Source organism: Tenrec ecaudatus, chromosome 4 (assembly GCF_050624435.1).
Source record: "Tenrec ecaudatus isolate mTenEca1 chromosome 4, mTenEca1.hap1, whole genome shotgun sequence".
Classification (NCBI taxonomy): domain Eukaryota; kingdom Metazoa; phylum Chordata; class Mammalia; order Afrosoricida; family Tenrecidae; genus Tenrec; species Tenrec ecaudatus.
Window position 1 is genome coordinate 74095290 of NC_134533.1, and position 17059 is coordinate 74112348.

At 58.8% G+C, this 17059-nt stretch overlaps 1 protein-coding gene across 3 annotated transcripts in view; it reads left to right on the top strand.

Annotated features, from left to right (window-relative positions):
- MYO7A (myosin VIIA) overlaps positions 1–17059 on the top strand; it is a 76909-nt gene that overhangs the window by 26035 nt on the left and 33815 nt on the right. For all 3 annotated transcript variants that reach the window (XM_075546327.1, XM_075546328.1, XM_075546329.1), the window contains exons 14-25: positions 4665–4802; positions 6836–6994; positions 7368–7460; positions 9710–9804; positions 9904–9988; positions 10381–10599; positions 11004–11111; positions 12655–12864; positions 13250–13453; positions 13644–13820; positions 14084–14173; positions 15343–15470. In XM_075546327.1, the coding sequence (XP_075402442.1) occupies positions 4665–4802; positions 6836–6994; positions 7368–7460; positions 9710–9804; positions 9904–9988; positions 10381–10599; positions 11004–11111; positions 12655–12864; positions 13250–13453; positions 13644–13820; positions 14084–14173; positions 15343–15470 (1706 nt within the window). The remainder of the gene's footprint in view (positions 1–4664; positions 4803–6835; positions 6995–7367; positions 7461–9709; positions 9805–9903; positions 9989–10380; positions 10600–11003; positions 11112–12654; positions 12865–13249; positions 13454–13643; positions 13821–14083; positions 14174–15342; positions 15471–17059) is intronic.

Sequence of the window (17059 nt, forward strand, 5' to 3'; positions counted from 1 at the left end):
CAGAGTACATCCCTGACTGTCCCAGTACATCCTCCACTGCCCCAGTTCATCCCCGACTGCCACAGTGTACATCCCCGACAGCCCCAGTGTACATCCCCCGCTGCCCCAGTGCATCCCCGACTGCCACAGTGCTTCCCCCGCTGCCCCAGAGTACATCCCCGACTGCCCCAGTACATCCCCAACTGCCCCAGTGAATCCCCCGCTGCCCCAGTGCATCCCGACTGCCCCAGTACATCCCCGACTGCCACAGTGCATCCCCGACTGCCCCAGTGCATTCCCGACTGCCCCAGTGTATGCCCGAGTGCCCCAGAGTACATCCCAACTGCCCTAGTGCATCCCCCGCTGCCCCAGTGCATCCCCGACTGCCCCAGTTCATCCCGACTGCCCCAGTGCATCCCGACTGCCCCAGTACATCCCCGACTGCCACAGTGCATCCCCGACTGCCCCAGTGCATTCCCGACTGCCCCTGTGCATCCCTGACAGCCCCAGTGTACATCCCCCGCTGCCCCAGTACATCCCTGACTGCCCCAGTGCATCCCCGACTGCCCCAGTGCTTCCCTCGCTGCCCCAGAGTACATCCCCGACTGCCCCAGTACATCCCCAACTTCCCCAGTGAATCCCCCGCTGCCCCAGTGCATCCCGACTGCCCCAGTACATCCCCGACTGCCACAGTGCATCCCCGACTGCCCCAGTGCATTCCCGACTGCCCCAGTGCATCCCCGACTGCCCCAGTGCATCCCCGACTGCCCCAGTACATCCCCCGCTGCCCCAGTGTACATCCCCAACTGCCCCAGTGCTTCCCCCGCTGTCCCAGAGTACATCCCCGACTGCCCCAGAGTACATCCCCGACTGCCCCTGTGTTTCCCCCGCTGCCCCAGAGTACACCCCCGGCTGCCCCAGTACATCTTCGACTGCCCCAGTGCATCCCCGACTGCTCCAGAATACATCCCCGACTGCCCCAGTGCATCCCCTCTGCCCCAGTGCATCCCCTCTGCCCCAGTGCATCCATCCCAGGCCTCCTAGAGTTCTGGAGCAACTCATGGGAGCCAGGCAGCAGAACATGGCCCAGCATGTCAGGGCAGGGGTTAGTCTGGCTCCCTCCTCCTGATCATGGGTCAGCTCTGGGCACCGCCCCACCCAGAAGCCAGCTCTGGGCACCGCCCCACCCAGAAGCCAGCTCTGGGCAGTCAGCTTCCACGAAGATATGAAGGGTCTTCCAGCTGCTGGTGGAAAATTGCCGGAATCTTTTCATCCTATGTCGCCATGCACCTTTGAAGCCCCTCCACGTATATTTTTATTGTGGCGAAAACGTGCACATTCGGAACATGCAGCAAACGTTCGCGGCCAGCTTTGCACTCCATGGTGCTGGTTGTGATTTTCCTGTTGGATCACCATTCCGGAGCCTGGGGTCACAGTGGGTGCTTGTTGGGCTGCCCACCACGAGGTCAGCAGTTCAAAATTGCCAGCTGCTCCGTGGGAGACAAGGGGCTTTTCCCCCCATAACAAGCTACTGTCTCGGACCCACAGAGGCAGCTCTAGCCTGCCCTACAGGGTTGCTCTGAGTTGACAATGACTCGATGGCTGTGAGTTCTGGGTTTTGCTTTGCTTTAGTTAATGGCTAATGGTGGCATGCTCCTGGCATCCGTAAGGTTTTGGCCTGACATTTGGGAGATGGTGGCTCACCCTCTTGTACACAGGGGCCCTGTGCGTCGGAACCTTCTCAATGTCGCCTTTCAACATCAGTGACTAAATGATGTTGACATGTGCTTGCCCATATTCTGAGTATCTTCTTCGGTGAACTAACTGTTCACGCCCTTAGCCCATTTTGGGTTTGATTGTTTGACTTTCTGTTGGCAAGTGAATCTGCATGTATTTTCGATTGCCAGTAGGCCTAGACAGGGCTCTCGGGTCATAGTAATAAATGAAACCGAAACATGTCTCTGGATTCATAGAAGTCACATCCTAGCAGAAGGGAGAAGTAGCTAATCAGCAAATCAGTAAGTAAAATGCAATGTAGTATGGCAATTGTGATATGTGAAATGGAGAAAAGGCCTGGAGAGATGTCAGCAGGAGGGTGTCATGATTTTGAGAAACCAGGAGATGCTTTATGGGCTTGGTATCAAGATATTGATGACATGAGGAAGTGAGGGGCCAGCCAGGCGCATTCTGGAGGAAATGCATCCCACAGCAGATGCCAGAGCCCTAATGGAGCCTTGGCAGTGCTGTCGCGTAAGCCAGGTTAATGGTTCAAATCCACCAGCCATTCCTCAGAAGAAGGAGGAGGCTGTCTGCTCCCCTAAAGATGTACAGCCTCCCTGGGAAGCCCTGTGCCGGTTGCTATGACACAGAGGCCCTTGATGGCAGTGGGGTGTGGATTTTGTTTGTTTGCTCGCTGCTCTCCAGGCAGGGAGGAGGTGTAAGGGGCTGTAAGAGAGGGAGCCCGGTAGTAGGGAGAGTGAAGAGGGAAAGTCCAAGAAGCACTGGGCCAGATGCTGAGGGATTTTGCAGGTTCTGGCAGAGATCATAGGCTTTCATGTTGAGTGAACTGAGAATCCAGTAGGGAGCCGGCGGGACTTGGGTTGTAACAGATGTCCTCTGGCTGCCATGTCGACAGTGGGATGGAGGTGATGTGGAGGGACAGCAGGAGGGAGACCGAGTGAGAGGTTACTGCCATCCTCTGAGAGAGCAGTGTTGGTAGCTTAGACCAGGGCGGTCATGGAGGAAGCTGTAAGGAGGGGTCAGATTCTGCATCCGTTGATAAGGGGCCGATAAGATTTGCCGACATATTGGATGAGTTGAAGATACTTTGTAGCGTGTGGGTCTGAGCAGTTGGAGAGTGGACATTCGGAGTGAGCCTCTGGAACCAGGGAGAAAATACTCCAGGTGAGCAGAGCTGTGGATGGGCCCCATGCTGGGGACTCAAACAAGGTTGACCTGGGCTGTGCTCACAGCAAGGGGACAGTAAGCAGATCCAGAAACCATGGCGGGTGTGTGTCTGTGCCATTTCAGTGTGCCTGTCTGCAGGGCCTCTAACAGTGTGTGGGTGAAGGTCAACCTGGTGGGCTCTCCTTCCAGGTGGGGGGTAGTGGGCCCCATGTACGGCTGGATTGGATTGGAAGGCAGCCCTGGGGGCTGCAGGGGTGACATCACGTGACCACAAAGCAAATACTCCCCAGCTTCCCTTAGCAAAATCCTACAGTCGAATCCAGAGGAACTCAAACAGAAAGCAGGGTCAGCTCTGGAACTCCCAGCTTGGGCTGTCTCTTGGTGAATTTGGTCACATCTGCAGCACAGCACCGCCATTTCTTGTGGGTGGATCCCCTCTCCTTCCTGACACCCTCCCCCCCCACCCCCCAAGATATCCCTCCTTCTTAAGACTCTGCACCTTCACGGCTGATATTTTGGTGCCAAGAGATAGCAGAACCAATCGTGAGGAGCTGGTACCAAGGGCTCAAGTAGAAAGAAAATGTTTTGGAAATGATGATGGCAACATATGTACAAATGTGGTTGATGCAATGGATGTATGGATTGTGATAAGAGCTATAAGAACCTCCAATAAAATGATGTATTAAAAAAATACATCATTAGTCTCTGAAACCCACAGGGGCAGTTCTACTCTGCCTTAGAGAGTCACTATGAGTCAAAATTGAGTTTTAGAAATGAACCAATGGTAACTCTTAAGATAGAAGGTCAAGTTCACCAAGAAGCAATTATCCTCACCCAAAGGAGAGGCGTCAGGAAGCAGTAACATAAAACGCTGTGGGCTTCCCGGACCAGCTTCCGGAGACGTTTCACTTCCTGTTTGCTGGCCGGTTAAATCCTGATCCAGCACTCCTCCCTAACCTTATTTCACAATTGTCTGCCGGCCAGGGAAGGGCTCGCTGACTCCACAAAGCAGCTGGTAGACCACAGAACCATTGCAGGGCCTTGGTGCCACATGGTGTGTGTGTGTGCGCGTGTGTGTTGGGGATGGGAGCGTCCGGTAGGAGTGTGTGTGTGTGTGTGTGTGTGTGTGTGTGTGTGTGGTGGGGGTCAGGTAGGGTAGCCCTGCCCCAGCCTGCTGCTGAGCTGCTAATCCCACACAGAGGGACAAGGCCCCACCCCCCACCAGGCGGGGTTCCTTCCCTGGGGGCTGTTTACAGAGGCCTGTTGCAGCGGGATGGCATTGTTCCCGGTTAGGAAGCACCACTCTGTGCTGCTCAGTGACCTGCCCCTGTGCACACGGCTGGGGGCTGGTCGGGTCAGGATATGCCCGTAGGCTTGTCTCACCCCATCTCTGTCCAACCCCGGAGTCCTGAAGTGGCTCTGAGAGAGCAGAGGGCTGAGAAGGAGAGCCTTGCCCAGTGGAGGTCCTGCCATGCACCCAGGGCCCCCCTGCCCTTGCTCCTAGCTCACTTCCTCCCCACGGGACAGGATGCCCTTGGAGCTCCTGGGAAGGTTCCGGAGGGTTGGGGTTGGGGAGAAGGGGCAGAGGTCCTAGCCCTCTCCCAGATCCGGGGGTCACAGGAAAACTGTCAAGCCATCAGGCTGCTCCTGACCCCACTGACCTCTTCACCGGCTCCTGTCCCGGGCAGCAGCAGGGAGGAGTGGAGGGCGGCAGGGCAGCCCCTCCCATCGTCATCCATCCTCCCTTCCTCAGCTCAGTCTGTCCCTCTGTCCCGCAGGGCTCGGAGACCAGGAAGCGCTCGCCTACGCTCAGCAGCCAGTTCAAGCGGTCGCTGGAGCTGCTCATGCGCACGCTGGGCGCCTGCCAGCCCTTCTTCGTGCGCTGCATCAAGCCCAATGAGTTCAAGAAGCCCATGGTGAGCAAGTGGGCACCTGCGCAGCGGGCCAGGGTGGGCTGGGCTCGGCTGGGGGTCGGGGTGGGGGTGGGGTCTGGGTACCCAGGGACATCTTCCTCTTTGGGGAATAGCAGGCCCACCTGAGGGATTCCTAAAAAGGAGGTGGAAAGAGCCTGGAGGCTGATTGACGTGAGGCCCAGGTTCAAATCCTTTCTTGACCACCTCTGAGCAGAGCACCTTCATGCTAGCCACTTCATCCTGGCTGGGGCTGGCAAGTCACAATCCCCTGCCGTCGGTCGCCCGGGCAGTGATGCCCGCAGAGGGCTTGGCCCCTAGCGAGGGCTCAGGGCTCAGTACGAGGTAGCCGGACAATGCTGGGACCCCTTCCTTGACAGCCCCCTACTCCTTCTGCCCAGCTCCCCCGCAACCCTCCTCTTTGAAGCCTCCGCTGCTGTGCCCTCTGGCTGGTCTGGGCTCTTGTCATGTTGAGCAGGATCTTCCTGCGTGCTGGCACTGTCTAGTTGGCCCCTCCTGGTTGTTGGGCGCCACTCAGTCAATTCCAACTCACAGCAAGCCTGTGTGCTGTCCCTTAGGATTTCCATGGCTCTGGTGTGCTGTGGGTCTTTCTCTCAGGGACTGTGACATTGAACACGTAGCCTTTCCGTGAACAGCCAGCTGAGCCAGACTGCTGTGCCCACCACCAGGACCCCCTAGCCAGTCTCCCCAAGTTCTCTCTGACTTTTGCAACAGCCTGGAGATGGGGTGAGGGGCTGCCCCTGCCCCTGGAGACCCAGGATGAGGTCAGGGTCAAGTGTGCAGGGCTCAGTGAGGGAAGGGGCTTGAGCCTGGCTTTGTGAATAGAGCTGCCCTCCAGCTCTGCCCCCCCCCTCCTCCCACCACATCTCCAGGCAGGTGTTGTTTATGGGCAAGGAGGCCCCCTGGGGGAAGCTGGGGCCCCCAGCTCTGGGGAGGGAAGGAAGGACAGGAAGGCTGGAGGCCAGGCCCTAGCTGGAGAAAGTGGCTGGGCAAGAGAGGAAACAGGCAGAGCACGCTGGCCATCTGCACACAGCACCCACCGCCACCCTCTGCCTGGAAAACGTTCCCCAAGAATGGGCGAGCCCTGGCTCCACGGACTGTGCATGGGGCCTGCAGGACACTAGGATCACAGAGGGTCAGCATGCTTCCTCTTGGGAGGGAGGGCCGGCCAGGGCAGCTGAGGAAGGGTTCCCTGCCTCTGAGAAGCCTGCCCCTGGAGCTCCCCTCCCAGCCCAGACCTCAGCATCTGTGGGCTAGGCCTTGGCAGCAGCTTCCTCCTCATTGCTTTCTTGCTCCCCAGCCTCCCTTCTCACCCCCAGCTACCCTCCCTCTTGCAGGGGGACCCCACACACACACTGTCCCCCTGGGACGCATCCATACTCCCTGACCCAGACCTGTCCCTGGCTCCCATCTCAATCTGGAGGGCATCCGAGGCCCTCTCCACCTCCCCTTTCCCCTTTAGCCCCTGGGGACAGTCCTGCCCGGTTCCCAGCACAAAAGACAACTTTTAAATAAGTCCTTCCTTCTTAAGATATTTTTATTATCATCAGCCAGAAAGTTATCCCAATAACTACATATCAACAATGTCTCCAAAATGAAGGACATCCCCCTGTCCCCCACCCAGGGTCTACAATCCCACCCCTGCCCCCCGCACAGTCATAGACATTGCTGCCGCCTGGGTTAGCCTCCTCGGCCCCCTTAGAGTCCCTAAGAAGTGTACACCTTCAAGTCTCTACACCTGTGTCCCTGCCTTTCCCAAGTGCCCTTTCCTGACAGGATTCAGGGCATCAGACCACCTCCACCACTCTCTATAAGCAAAGCACGGGTCTCCCCCCAACTCAGGGTCCTCAAGCCAAGCTGCTGTGGAGGCTTCTACTCTGCAGGTGGCCTGTGCTCCGGGCCAGCTCCGCCCTCATCTCCCCACCTCTTGCTCTCTGTTCCTCCTACTGAGGCAGGCAGAATGGGCTGCAGGGCTGGCCTCCCCAGGAGCCCAAGGCCCTGACGCTCTGTGCCCACAGCTGTTCGACCGGCACCTGTGTGTGCGCCAGCTGCGGTACTCGGGGATGATGGAGACCATCCGGATCCGCCGAGCCGGCTACCCCATCCGCTACAGCTTCGTGGAGTTCGTGGAGCGGTACCGTGTGCTGCTGCCCGGGGTGAAGCCGGCCTACAAGCAGGTACGGTGCTGGGTGCACAGATGGTGGGGAGAGGAGGATCCTGGAGCCTAGCTGGGCAAGGGGCCTGGGCCCACTTTCTTGGTGGACTGGGCATGCCATCAGGTGGGGCAGACTGGGGTTTCAGGCTGTGGAAAGCGTCAGAGGGCTCGCACCAGCAGGTCTGGCTGGCTCACAGTTTGCCTTTGCTGTGGACTAGGCCAGGCCAAAGCTGCCAAGTGGGCATGGGCTGCTAGGATTAGAAGGGGATTTGGGGGTCAGTGGGTTCAGAGAGTGGCAGGGCCTGGCTGGGGTCACACAGCCAGTCAGAGCCCTGCATCCCAGCCTCAGAATGGGACACTCAGGTGGCTCCCATTCCCTGTGTTCCCCTGACCAGGAGGACCTCCGGGGGACATGCCAGCGCATGGCTGAGGCCGTGCTGGGCACCCACGATGACTGGCAAATCGGCAAAACCAAGATCTTCCTGAAGGTGAGCCCAGCCTCAGCTGTGCAGTCGGGGGGGGGTCAGTGGGTAGGGGTGGCTGGATGTGAGCTTCCTGTTTACGCATCTGTGTGGTCATCCATCTGTCTGTTCACCTGTCCATCTCTGTCCAGCATGGGAAGATCCCTGGGTGGACATTAGGCAGTCGCAGTGCTAGGTGGGCTCAGGATTGGGCCTTTGAGGCCCTTCCTGCCCTACTGTCTGTGGCCGGGGAGCTGGAGAAGGTGGGAGAGGCCTGTCTGGTTAACTCCCAGCCACCAAGTTGGTTCTGGCTCATAGCAAAGCCATGGGACAGAGCCGCACTGCTTCCTGGGGTTTCTGAGGCAGACCGCTTCATCTCTGCCCTAAGGGGTGGCTAGTGGGTCTGAACTGCCAACTGTGTAGTTAGCAACCCAAATGCTTAGCCACTACACCACCAGGGCCTGCTGGATAGGGGAAGGGATGTTAGTACTTGGGATCATCTGTGACGTGCAGAGGCTTTGGCCCAGGGCCCCCAGTGCAGACCACTGACCAGGGGTTACAAAGACAAAGGCTGGAGCAGGGATGTTGCTTTCAAGACTCAGTCTGGTTATAGTCTGCCCTGAGACTCTGGCCAAGTAACTGGCCCTTGCTGAGCCAGATGGTTCCTGCCAAAAAAAAACAGGCTGTTGGGGAGCTCTTGTTTCGCCTTTAAGTTTCATGCCACGTAGGGTTCATCTGGGGTATGTGCTGTAGCAGCTGGGCTCTGTCCTCGGCCTCCATACCACCCCCCACCCCCCACCCCCGGCTCCCACAGCCGCAGGGCAGGAAGTCAGGGTAGGGAGCCGAGCAGCTAGGGACAGGGCGCAGGAAGCTGGTCTATGGGGAAGAGGTGGCCTTAGAGCAGAAGTTACTGGGAGTTGGTGGTGGTGGGCACCGACAAGGTCCCTGCAGCAAGGTCTATTTCTGGTGTACTAGATTTCTGGCTGTCCTGGGTGACAGGACAGGGCGCCTTACTCTGGGTTGGGGCTGGGGGTCTAGGTGGCCAAGCATTGCTGTGGAGGAGGAAGGGAAGAGCCAACAGTTGGCTAAAGGGAGCCCCTGGGACTAGCCTAATTTCTCCCTGGCCAAGGGAGCCTTAGCCTCCCTGAGCCTCCACACCAGAACCAGAGGCCTGTCCCTAGCTCCCTACTGTCACCCGGAAGCACCTGTGTCCCAGCCCCCATGGGTGCTTTTCATCTAGGTGCCCATTCAACCGTCACAACAGCCCCGGGAGGAAGGGAGAGAAGGGAGCTGCCCAAGAGCACACGGCCAGAAGTGGAGAGCACCGACTCCCAGTCGGGCTGGTTGATGCTCAGAACTGTGTGTTCGAATCCAAGCCTGCGGCATCCCGAGGGCCAGAGAGCTCCCGGCATTGCCACTAACCTCACACTCACCCCTCTGGGCTCTTCAGAAATGGGCTTGAATTTTGACAGGCCTGATAGCCAGTTCCCATCTGTTCAGTTACTAGAGATTGTCTCGGCTGAGTAGCTTCTGGGGGCCAGGCTCTGTCTGGAAGTGAGACCTTCATTGACGTGTGTGTGGCCCCGCCCCCCTTGATACTTCAACTTCTTTAAGGAGAGGGATCATTGTGGGACCAATCCCAGCACCTCACTCAGTGCTGGCACATAGAGATGTTTGATTGATGTGTACTGAGTGAATCAATGATGCTTTATCCAACTGGAACGAGGGTTGGGGCTCAGAGAGGAGGAGAAGGCTGGAGAAGTTGTCAGGACTTGACCCCAAGTGGCCTTGAATGCCAGCATGAGAAGCCAGGCTTGAGCCCAGGGACAGTGGGTAGAACTAAAGGTATTTAAGATTTGTGTTTTAGGAAGGTCATTTGGGAGGGAAGGCCAGGAAGGGAGCAATGGAGGCCAAGGCCATGCAAGGAATGATGGCGGCTCGGCCCCTAAGAGCTAGCACCACAGGGACACCTGAAAGCGCAGGACCTCGGGTGGACACAGCACTGGACCTGCAGCTTGTGTGTGTGCACAGTGGACTCCCTGGCTCCATCCAGAGGGACGGGGCAGTTCCTCCTTGTGTCCTACCTCGGCTCTGAGAAGTACCCTGGGCTTCAGGAGGCCCCCTCTTGGGGCCAGAACCTGGCTGGAAACCTGTAGGGGCATGGCTGAACCCAAGGCCTGGGATCCCAGGGAAGGAAGAGAGGGCCCTGGGGCTGATCTGGTGGCCTGGGCTGTGAAGTCGTTCACGGCCCACTGCTTAGGGGCTCTGTCCTCCAGGATCACCACGACATGCTGCTGGAGGTGGAGCGTGACAAAGCCATCACCGACAGGGTCATCCTCCTGCAGAAGGTCATCCGAGGCTTCAAAGATAGGTGTGTGCCCCCGACCAGCTCTGCTCAGTCCCAGCCTCCTGAGTCCAGACCCCTCTCTGCCTATCGCCAGCCTGAACCCACATCCGGCTGCCGTTTCAGGTCCAACTTCCTCAAGCTGAAGAACGCTGCCACCCTCATCCAGAGGCACTGGCGCGGCCACAACTGCCGAAGGAACTACGGGCTGGTGAGCCTTGTCTGGGGCCTTTGCACCCAGCTCCGTTCCCGTGGCAGCCTGAGCCTCCTGCCACTGCCCTGTCCAGCCTCTCCTGCTCTTCGGTCCAAAGTCTGGGTCTAGTCCTTGTGGCTCAGATGCCTGTTGCTTTCTCCTGGAGTGTGGGGGTGGGGGTGTTATGGCCACGCCAGTGCCTACTGCTGCTGCCTGTGGAGTAACAGTGCGGGCTGGAGCCTGGACTTGGGATTGGAAAGGTGGGCTGGGATGAGACTGTTGTCTGGGGGGGAGAGAGGGCCCCTGTGGGTTACCCCCTGCTGGAGGCGAGGCCGGCTGTGTCTTCAGGGGGTGCGGGGTCCTCTGGGAAGGGTGCAGTGGGTCTGAGCACCGCACGGCTGTCTTTGCAGATGCGGCTGGGCTTTCTGCGGCTGCAGGCCCTGCACCGCTCCCGGAAGCTGCACCAGCACTACCGCCTGGCCCGCGGGCGCATCATCGAGTTCCAGGCCCGCTGCCGTGCCTACCTTGTGCGCAAGGCCTTCCGCCACCGCCTCTGGGCCGTGCTCACCGTGCAGGCCTATGCCCGGGGCATGATCGCCCGTCGGCTGCACCGGCGCCTCCGGGGCGAGGTGAGAGCCCTCGAGTGGGGGTGAGGGCATCCTCATGGGGCACTGCACCACCCCTGCTTGTTGGCTAAGGAAGCAGAGACCCAGACAGGCAGGAGTTTGCCGCATGCCTTCTGTGAAGACCCCGCCCCTCCATGCTCATCCTTCCAGCCAAGCCCCAGGCCCCCTTGTGAACCGCTGGGACTGGAGGCAAACCTGAAGTGGCTTTGGGGGCGTCAATAGTGCTGCCTCTCCCGCCCCCTCCCCACCCGCCCCAGCCACTGCCTCAATTTCCCTGCCTATGAAATTGTTTGGCAACATTACACCCAGTCCCAGGACAGTCTGGGTTGGGGCTGAGGTGAGCTAGGGGTCACAGGGATAGGTTACAACCACAGTTATCCCCTGCGCACCCCCCACCCCCACCCCAGTACCTGCGCCGTCTTGAGGCTGAGAAAATGCGGCTGGCCGAGGAGGGGAAGCTCAGGAAAGAGATGAGCGCCAAGAAGGCCAAAGAGGAGGCAGAACGCAAGCACCAGGTGAGCCGAGACGCGCCCCACCCTGGCCCTCTCTCCTTCCGCGCCTGCAGAGGCTTTCCGCCACCATAGGCCATTCAGCCTGCAAGGTTCAGCCGGGAAGCCTTCCTTCACGCCTTCAAAGTACATTTCTGCCCCCTTTTCTTTCCCCACGCCTCACGCTCTCGAACTTCCAGACTTGCCCACGATGTTACCGTGCACTCAGTGGTCTACGGTCCAGTGTCCACATACCTCTGACACACACGGAGAAGCCCGGAAAATGCATGCATCTCTCCTGACAACAGAGGCATTTGCTTTACTGTGGGCTTCTAGAACTGAACCGGCAACATCCCTGCGTGATGTCTGTGTGTCCATGACGCAAGTGATCGCTGAGCTCTTCCTGGGTGCCCAGTCCTGCACCAGACGAAAGGGCGGAAAAACTGTCTCTGGTCACTGGGAGATGGCACCCAGCTTCAGAAGCCAGGGCCCGGATGAGCCCGTCCAAGATGGGAGCGGCCAGCCCTACGGGGCTACAGAGCACATGAGCAGTGACCAAGCAGTCCAGGTGGGAGAGTGCCACCGTTGGCCCCAAACACACCCTACACTCTGAAGACCGAGTGCCACAAAGACCCCTGGTGTTGCAGTGGGCTAAGCGTTAGGCTGCTAACTACAAGGTAACCGCAAGCTGGTTGAAGCCCACCAGCTGCTCCGGAGGGGCACGAGGAGGCTGCCTGCTCCTGTCATGATGGAGCCTCTGGGACACCTGAGCGAGCAGCTCTCCTCAATGCTATGGGCCCCTGTGAGTCCAAACCAGCTGAATGGCCGTCGGTTTTTACAGTGCCGACAAAGAGAAATAGAACCATAGCTCATTAGTGATGTTTACAATTTGATCACACGCCCAAAGGATCGTATTTTGGGGGAAAGCAGGTTAAGCAAAAGAGATCAAAGTCACCTCTCCTGTCCCTCTTACTTTTTTGACTGGATGTTTGCATTTACGTTTCTGTTGGACAGCGTTGGTCTAGAACAGTGGTTCTCAACTTTCCTAATGCTGTGACCCTTTCATACAGTTCCTCATGTTGGGGTGACCCCCAACCATAAAATTATTTTCGTTGCTACTTTATAATTGTCATTTTGCTACTGTTATGAATTGAGCGACCCCTGTGAAAGGGTCCTTCAACCCCCAAAGGGGTCCAAATCCACAGGTTGAGAACCGCTGGTATACAGCCTTGAACTGGCTGTGGGGCTCTGTGTTGGCATGGTTTCCTCCAGATTGAGGAGACACAGTGTCAGTCAGGAAGGCTTTCTGGAGGAATGGTTCCCAGGAGAGCCCTGAAGGACAGGCAGGATTGCTGCCTGGGCTTGCCCTGAGCCTTCCCCCGTGGTCCAGCGGTGCCACGCCTCTGCCCATTGTGGACTGCCAGTGGAGCTGTGCTGGGCTGGTCCCCCACGGCCAGCAGGGCCTGGGGGAAGAATGGGACTGAGCCCTGGCTGCTAGGCAGCCTTCCTAGGCTCCCTGATGCTGGGGTACTGGGTGCCGACACCCCTCTGCATCACTCCATCCACCCAGGAGCGCCTGGCCCAACTGGCTCGGGAGGACGCTGAACGGGAGCTGAAGGAGAAGGCGGAGGCGCGGCGGAAGAAGGAGCTCCTGGAGCAGATGGAGAGGGCCCGCCACGAGCCCATCAATCACTCGGACATGGTGGACCGGATGTTCGGCTTCCTGGGCACTTCTGGTGGCCTGCCAGGCCAGGAGGGCCAGGCACCGAGTGGCTTTGAGGTACCAGGCTGGGACCAGAGATTCCAGAGGGCCCCTCCTCCACCATCCATCCTCCCTTTTCTTATTTGCCTTTGCTTTGGCATTCACTAGCCCCCTCTGAGCAGAGGGGGGCAGTGGTGAGCTGGGTCAGGGCCCTGCCCATGTGATCCTGGACAGTCACTGCCCTTCTCCAAGACCATCCCCAAACCGTGATTCTTTCCTTCATTGGAGGGGGTGGGGGGAACACCAATTCGCAGAGAGAAACAGTCTGGCACCTGGGAAGGGAGGGGACGGGTTGGAGGGCCACAGCCCAGTGCCCCCTGCCCCAGGGTCAGCCCAGGTCTACCCGGCTTGAGCGTCCAGGCCTGTCCGGTAGGGCCAGCCGCTTGTCCCCCGTCCCCGCCAGGACCTGGAGCGTGGGCGGAGGGAGATGGTGGAGGAGGACCTGGACGCAGCCCTGCCGCTGCCTGATGAGGACGAGGAGGACCTGTCGGAGTATAAATTCGCCAAGTTCGCAGCCACCTACTTCCAGGGCACGACCACACACACCTACACTCGGCGGCCGCTCAAGCAGCCGCTGCTCTTCCACAGCGATGAGGGCGACCAGCTGGTGAGGCCCCTGCCCAGTGGGGTCACTGCGGGGGGGAGGGGCTGGGGCTGTGGCCTCCCCTGTGGGTGCCAGGGTGGCCCGGCGGGCAGGGCCCGGGTCTGCGTGCAGTCTGCACGGTGCCCTGCGGGCCCGCGCTCTGCGCCCATCACAGGCAGGTGGGCGTTCTGAGCCGGCGACGCCCCGCCCCCAGGCGGCCCTGGCGGTCTGGATCACCATCCTCCGGTTTATGGGCGACCTCCCGGAGCCCAGGTACCACACGGCCATGAGTGACGGCAGCGAGAAGATCCCCGTGATGACCAAGATTTACGAGACCCTGGGCAAGAAGACGTACAAGAGGGAGCTGCAGGCCTTGCAGGGCGAGGGCGAGGTAAGGGCCCGATGCCCCCCCAGGGTGACACCCCGCCCATCCCAGGCTGAGCAGGCTCCAACCAGCCTCCCAGGAAGCTGAGGTCAGGAGATGGGTAACTACGAATAGGGGCCCCAGGCAAGGGGGCCCGCGTGCCCGGGGCCAGCGCCCACCTTGACTCGTTGGGAGGTGCTGGGTGGCCGTGTCACCAGCATTAGGTGTTAGTGGCTGGTCTCGTCCATCCTCTGGTCCTTCACTGGACCCCAATCCCTGCCGGTCCTCAGGCCCCACTCACCGAGGGACAGAAGAAAAGCAGTGTGAGGCACAAGCTGGTTCACTTGACGCTGAAGAAGAAGTCCAAGCTCACGGAGGAGGTGAGAGTCAGCTCCAGAGCGGCCAGTGGCCCCAACCTCAGGAGCAGGGGGGTGGGCTCCCGGCTGGCCAGGGCAGGGCAATGGGAGGGGGGCTGCTGCCTAGATGGGAGTGTGATGAGTTGGGGCTGGGGTCAGGGGGCCCTTTCCAGAGAAGTAGGGGGTTGGAGTGCCTGACTGGAAGGCAGGAAGGACCAGCTTGCATTTGCTCCAAGGACCTTGAAGATGTGGAAAGCATTTCTATGGGATCAGAGGCCTCCTCCAGAGCCCACATCATTATCTGTCTTGCTTTCCCACTCATTCCGTCCACCACCTAGCCTTCTCCAGGCACTGCCCTGGGGCCAAGCTTAGGAGTGGCCAGGCCAGCTTGAGCCAAAGGCATTTCCAGCTCAGGGGCACCAGTTCTCTCAGACCCCTAACACCAGTTCCACTGCCTGAAATACCTCCTCCCCCTTGCCTGCCTGGGGCCACCTCCTCTAGGAAGCCTCCCCTGACCTCTCGTCAGGATTCGGGGCTTCCCTTCTGATTTCCAAGGCCTGCTTGGCCTCTGTCCTGGTTCTTATCTCCATTTGAGGCCCACATCTAGTCCGCCTGGCCTCAGATTTGAGTCACAGCCTTGCCACTTGGTACCTGAGAAGCCGAGGGGTGAGAATGCCCAGTCCAGGAGCCCCCAGGATGAGGGCAAGAGACGATGGTGGTGAGTGGCCACATGACACTCACCTGCCACTCACTTGGTGTCTTCTGGGCAGAGCGAGGGGCTGGTGCTGTGGGCAGTGAGGGGCAGGACAGAGACGCTTCTGTAAGACCTAGACCATGAGCCCTCAGGGTTGAGGTGTCTAGATGGCTAGGATACAGGGGGTCAGAAGTTGTAGGTGTGTGTCCACTTTGGTTATAAGTCCCACTTGGAGTCAGCAGGTCCCCTCTGAGACTGAAGAGACTTCCCAGTGGAGGGGTACAGAGGGAGTTCCGGGAGGCTTCAGATGAGGGGAGCCCCCAGAACAGGATGGCCACAGCCCGGTGCTCCTGGGCTATGTGAAGCTCTTACTGACCCGCTTCTGTCCTGCACAGGGTGTGGGCAGTGACAGGGCTGGGGCTCTTTCCTGGGGTCCGGCTCAGGGGGAGCAAGCAGAATCCCCTGCCCTGGCCAAGCCTGTGCCCTCCTCTCTACCCAGGTCACCAGGAGGCTGCATGACGGGGAGTCCACGGTGCGGGGCAACAGCATGCTAGAGGACCGGCCCACGTCCAACCTGGAGAAGCTGCACTTCATCATCGGCAATGGCATCCTTCGGCCCACTCTCCGGTCAGTGCCTGGCGTGGGTGTAGGGAGGGTGCCGCCCGGCTGGGGTGGCCATAGCTATGGCTCTATCACCTTAGCAACAGAGGAAGCCAGACTGGGCTTCTCGCTAATTACAAGAGCCCTTCCACCTCTCGAAGCCTCCGTTTCCTGCTCAGCAGAGCGGTGTTAATGGCAGTACCGGTCTCACAGAGTGTGTGCAGATAAAGCCGTGTGTAATGGTGAGCACGGGGCCTGGCGTCTAGTAGGACTCAATAAACAAGAGCTGTGACACTCAGCTTCCGATGTGTGATCTCCGCTTCAGTTGGCTCACCAGCAGTGCTGCCAACGCAGGCCTCGTGATCCGAGGAAATATGGACCGCAGGCCATGGAATTCTGGGAACATCTCCTTCCCCTCTCAGGTCCCTGGGGTGTTGGGAGGAGATGGGGCCATCAGGGGTCTCCAGAGCCGTTAAGGAGTTGACTCGGTTGGGACATAGAGAGGGAGGTGAGTTGGATGTGTGTAAGAGAAGAACCTCACCTGCACATGGTAGGAGGGAATAGGTGGGCCCAGGAATTTGTACATTTGGGATGGGAGGATGACAGGATGGGGCCCGGGGCTGGGGGCATGGGGGTGGGGGTAGCTGGAGTCCAGAGCAGGGAAGAGATTGGCCCAGGGCCACGCAGCCCTTGGACCCCAGGCCAGCATCTGTCACAGAAGAGATGGTTATGTGACCCCGCGCCTCTCTGTCAGGATTTGCCCCAGTCATTTCAGGAGTAGATCAACTACAGCTGACCCGTCTGGAGACCACAGGGCCAGGTCGGGTGGGACCAAGAGGCAGGGCTCTGGTTCCAGCCTGCCTGTGACTCTGACTCGCTGAGGGCAGTGGTTAACTCTTTCCTTTTCTCAACCCCACTCTCTCCACCCCGCAAGTGGGCAGGGTCAGTGGGTCCCAGCTGTTGCCGATGATATTTTCACTGGTCTGTGGCAAGATGGGAAAAATAAAGATGCTTCTAAAGCAAAATTAGTTCTATCTAAAGGACAACTCTTCGCTCTGAGATGCTGCCCTTCCCACGCTCTGGATAGAAAAATGCCTTTGCTTTAAGAAATAACCGTGGCATCCATGCATAGGGGAGAGAGGGAGAGATTAATGTTCTCCTTTTAAAATCATTTTGTTGGGGGCTCTTACAGCTCTTGTAACAATCCATACATTCATTGTGTCCAGCATGTTTATATATATGTTGCCTTCATCGTTTCTAAAATATTTTCTTTCTACTTGAGCCCTTGGTATCAGCTCCTCCTTTGTCCCTCCTTCCCCCACACAAGAGATTAAGCATTCTTATTTGTCTTGAGAAAAAGTTGGCAACCTCCAGAACTTGTTCTGAAATTGTGCTGGCCCGTGGGATCCTACCACGGAGGAGCCATTGAATGTCTCAGCTTCAAGTCTTATCTTCCTGTCCCGCCGGGGAGGAAAAGGAGTGGACGAGGGCCCCCTGGTGGCCGCCTCCTTCTCAGAGCACCCAATTTGTAGAAGGGCAGACTCAGTCCCACCAGCAATCGCCACTTGCTTCTGTGGAAGGTTTCCTGAGCTAGGCACTGGGCCAGCTGCTTTAGC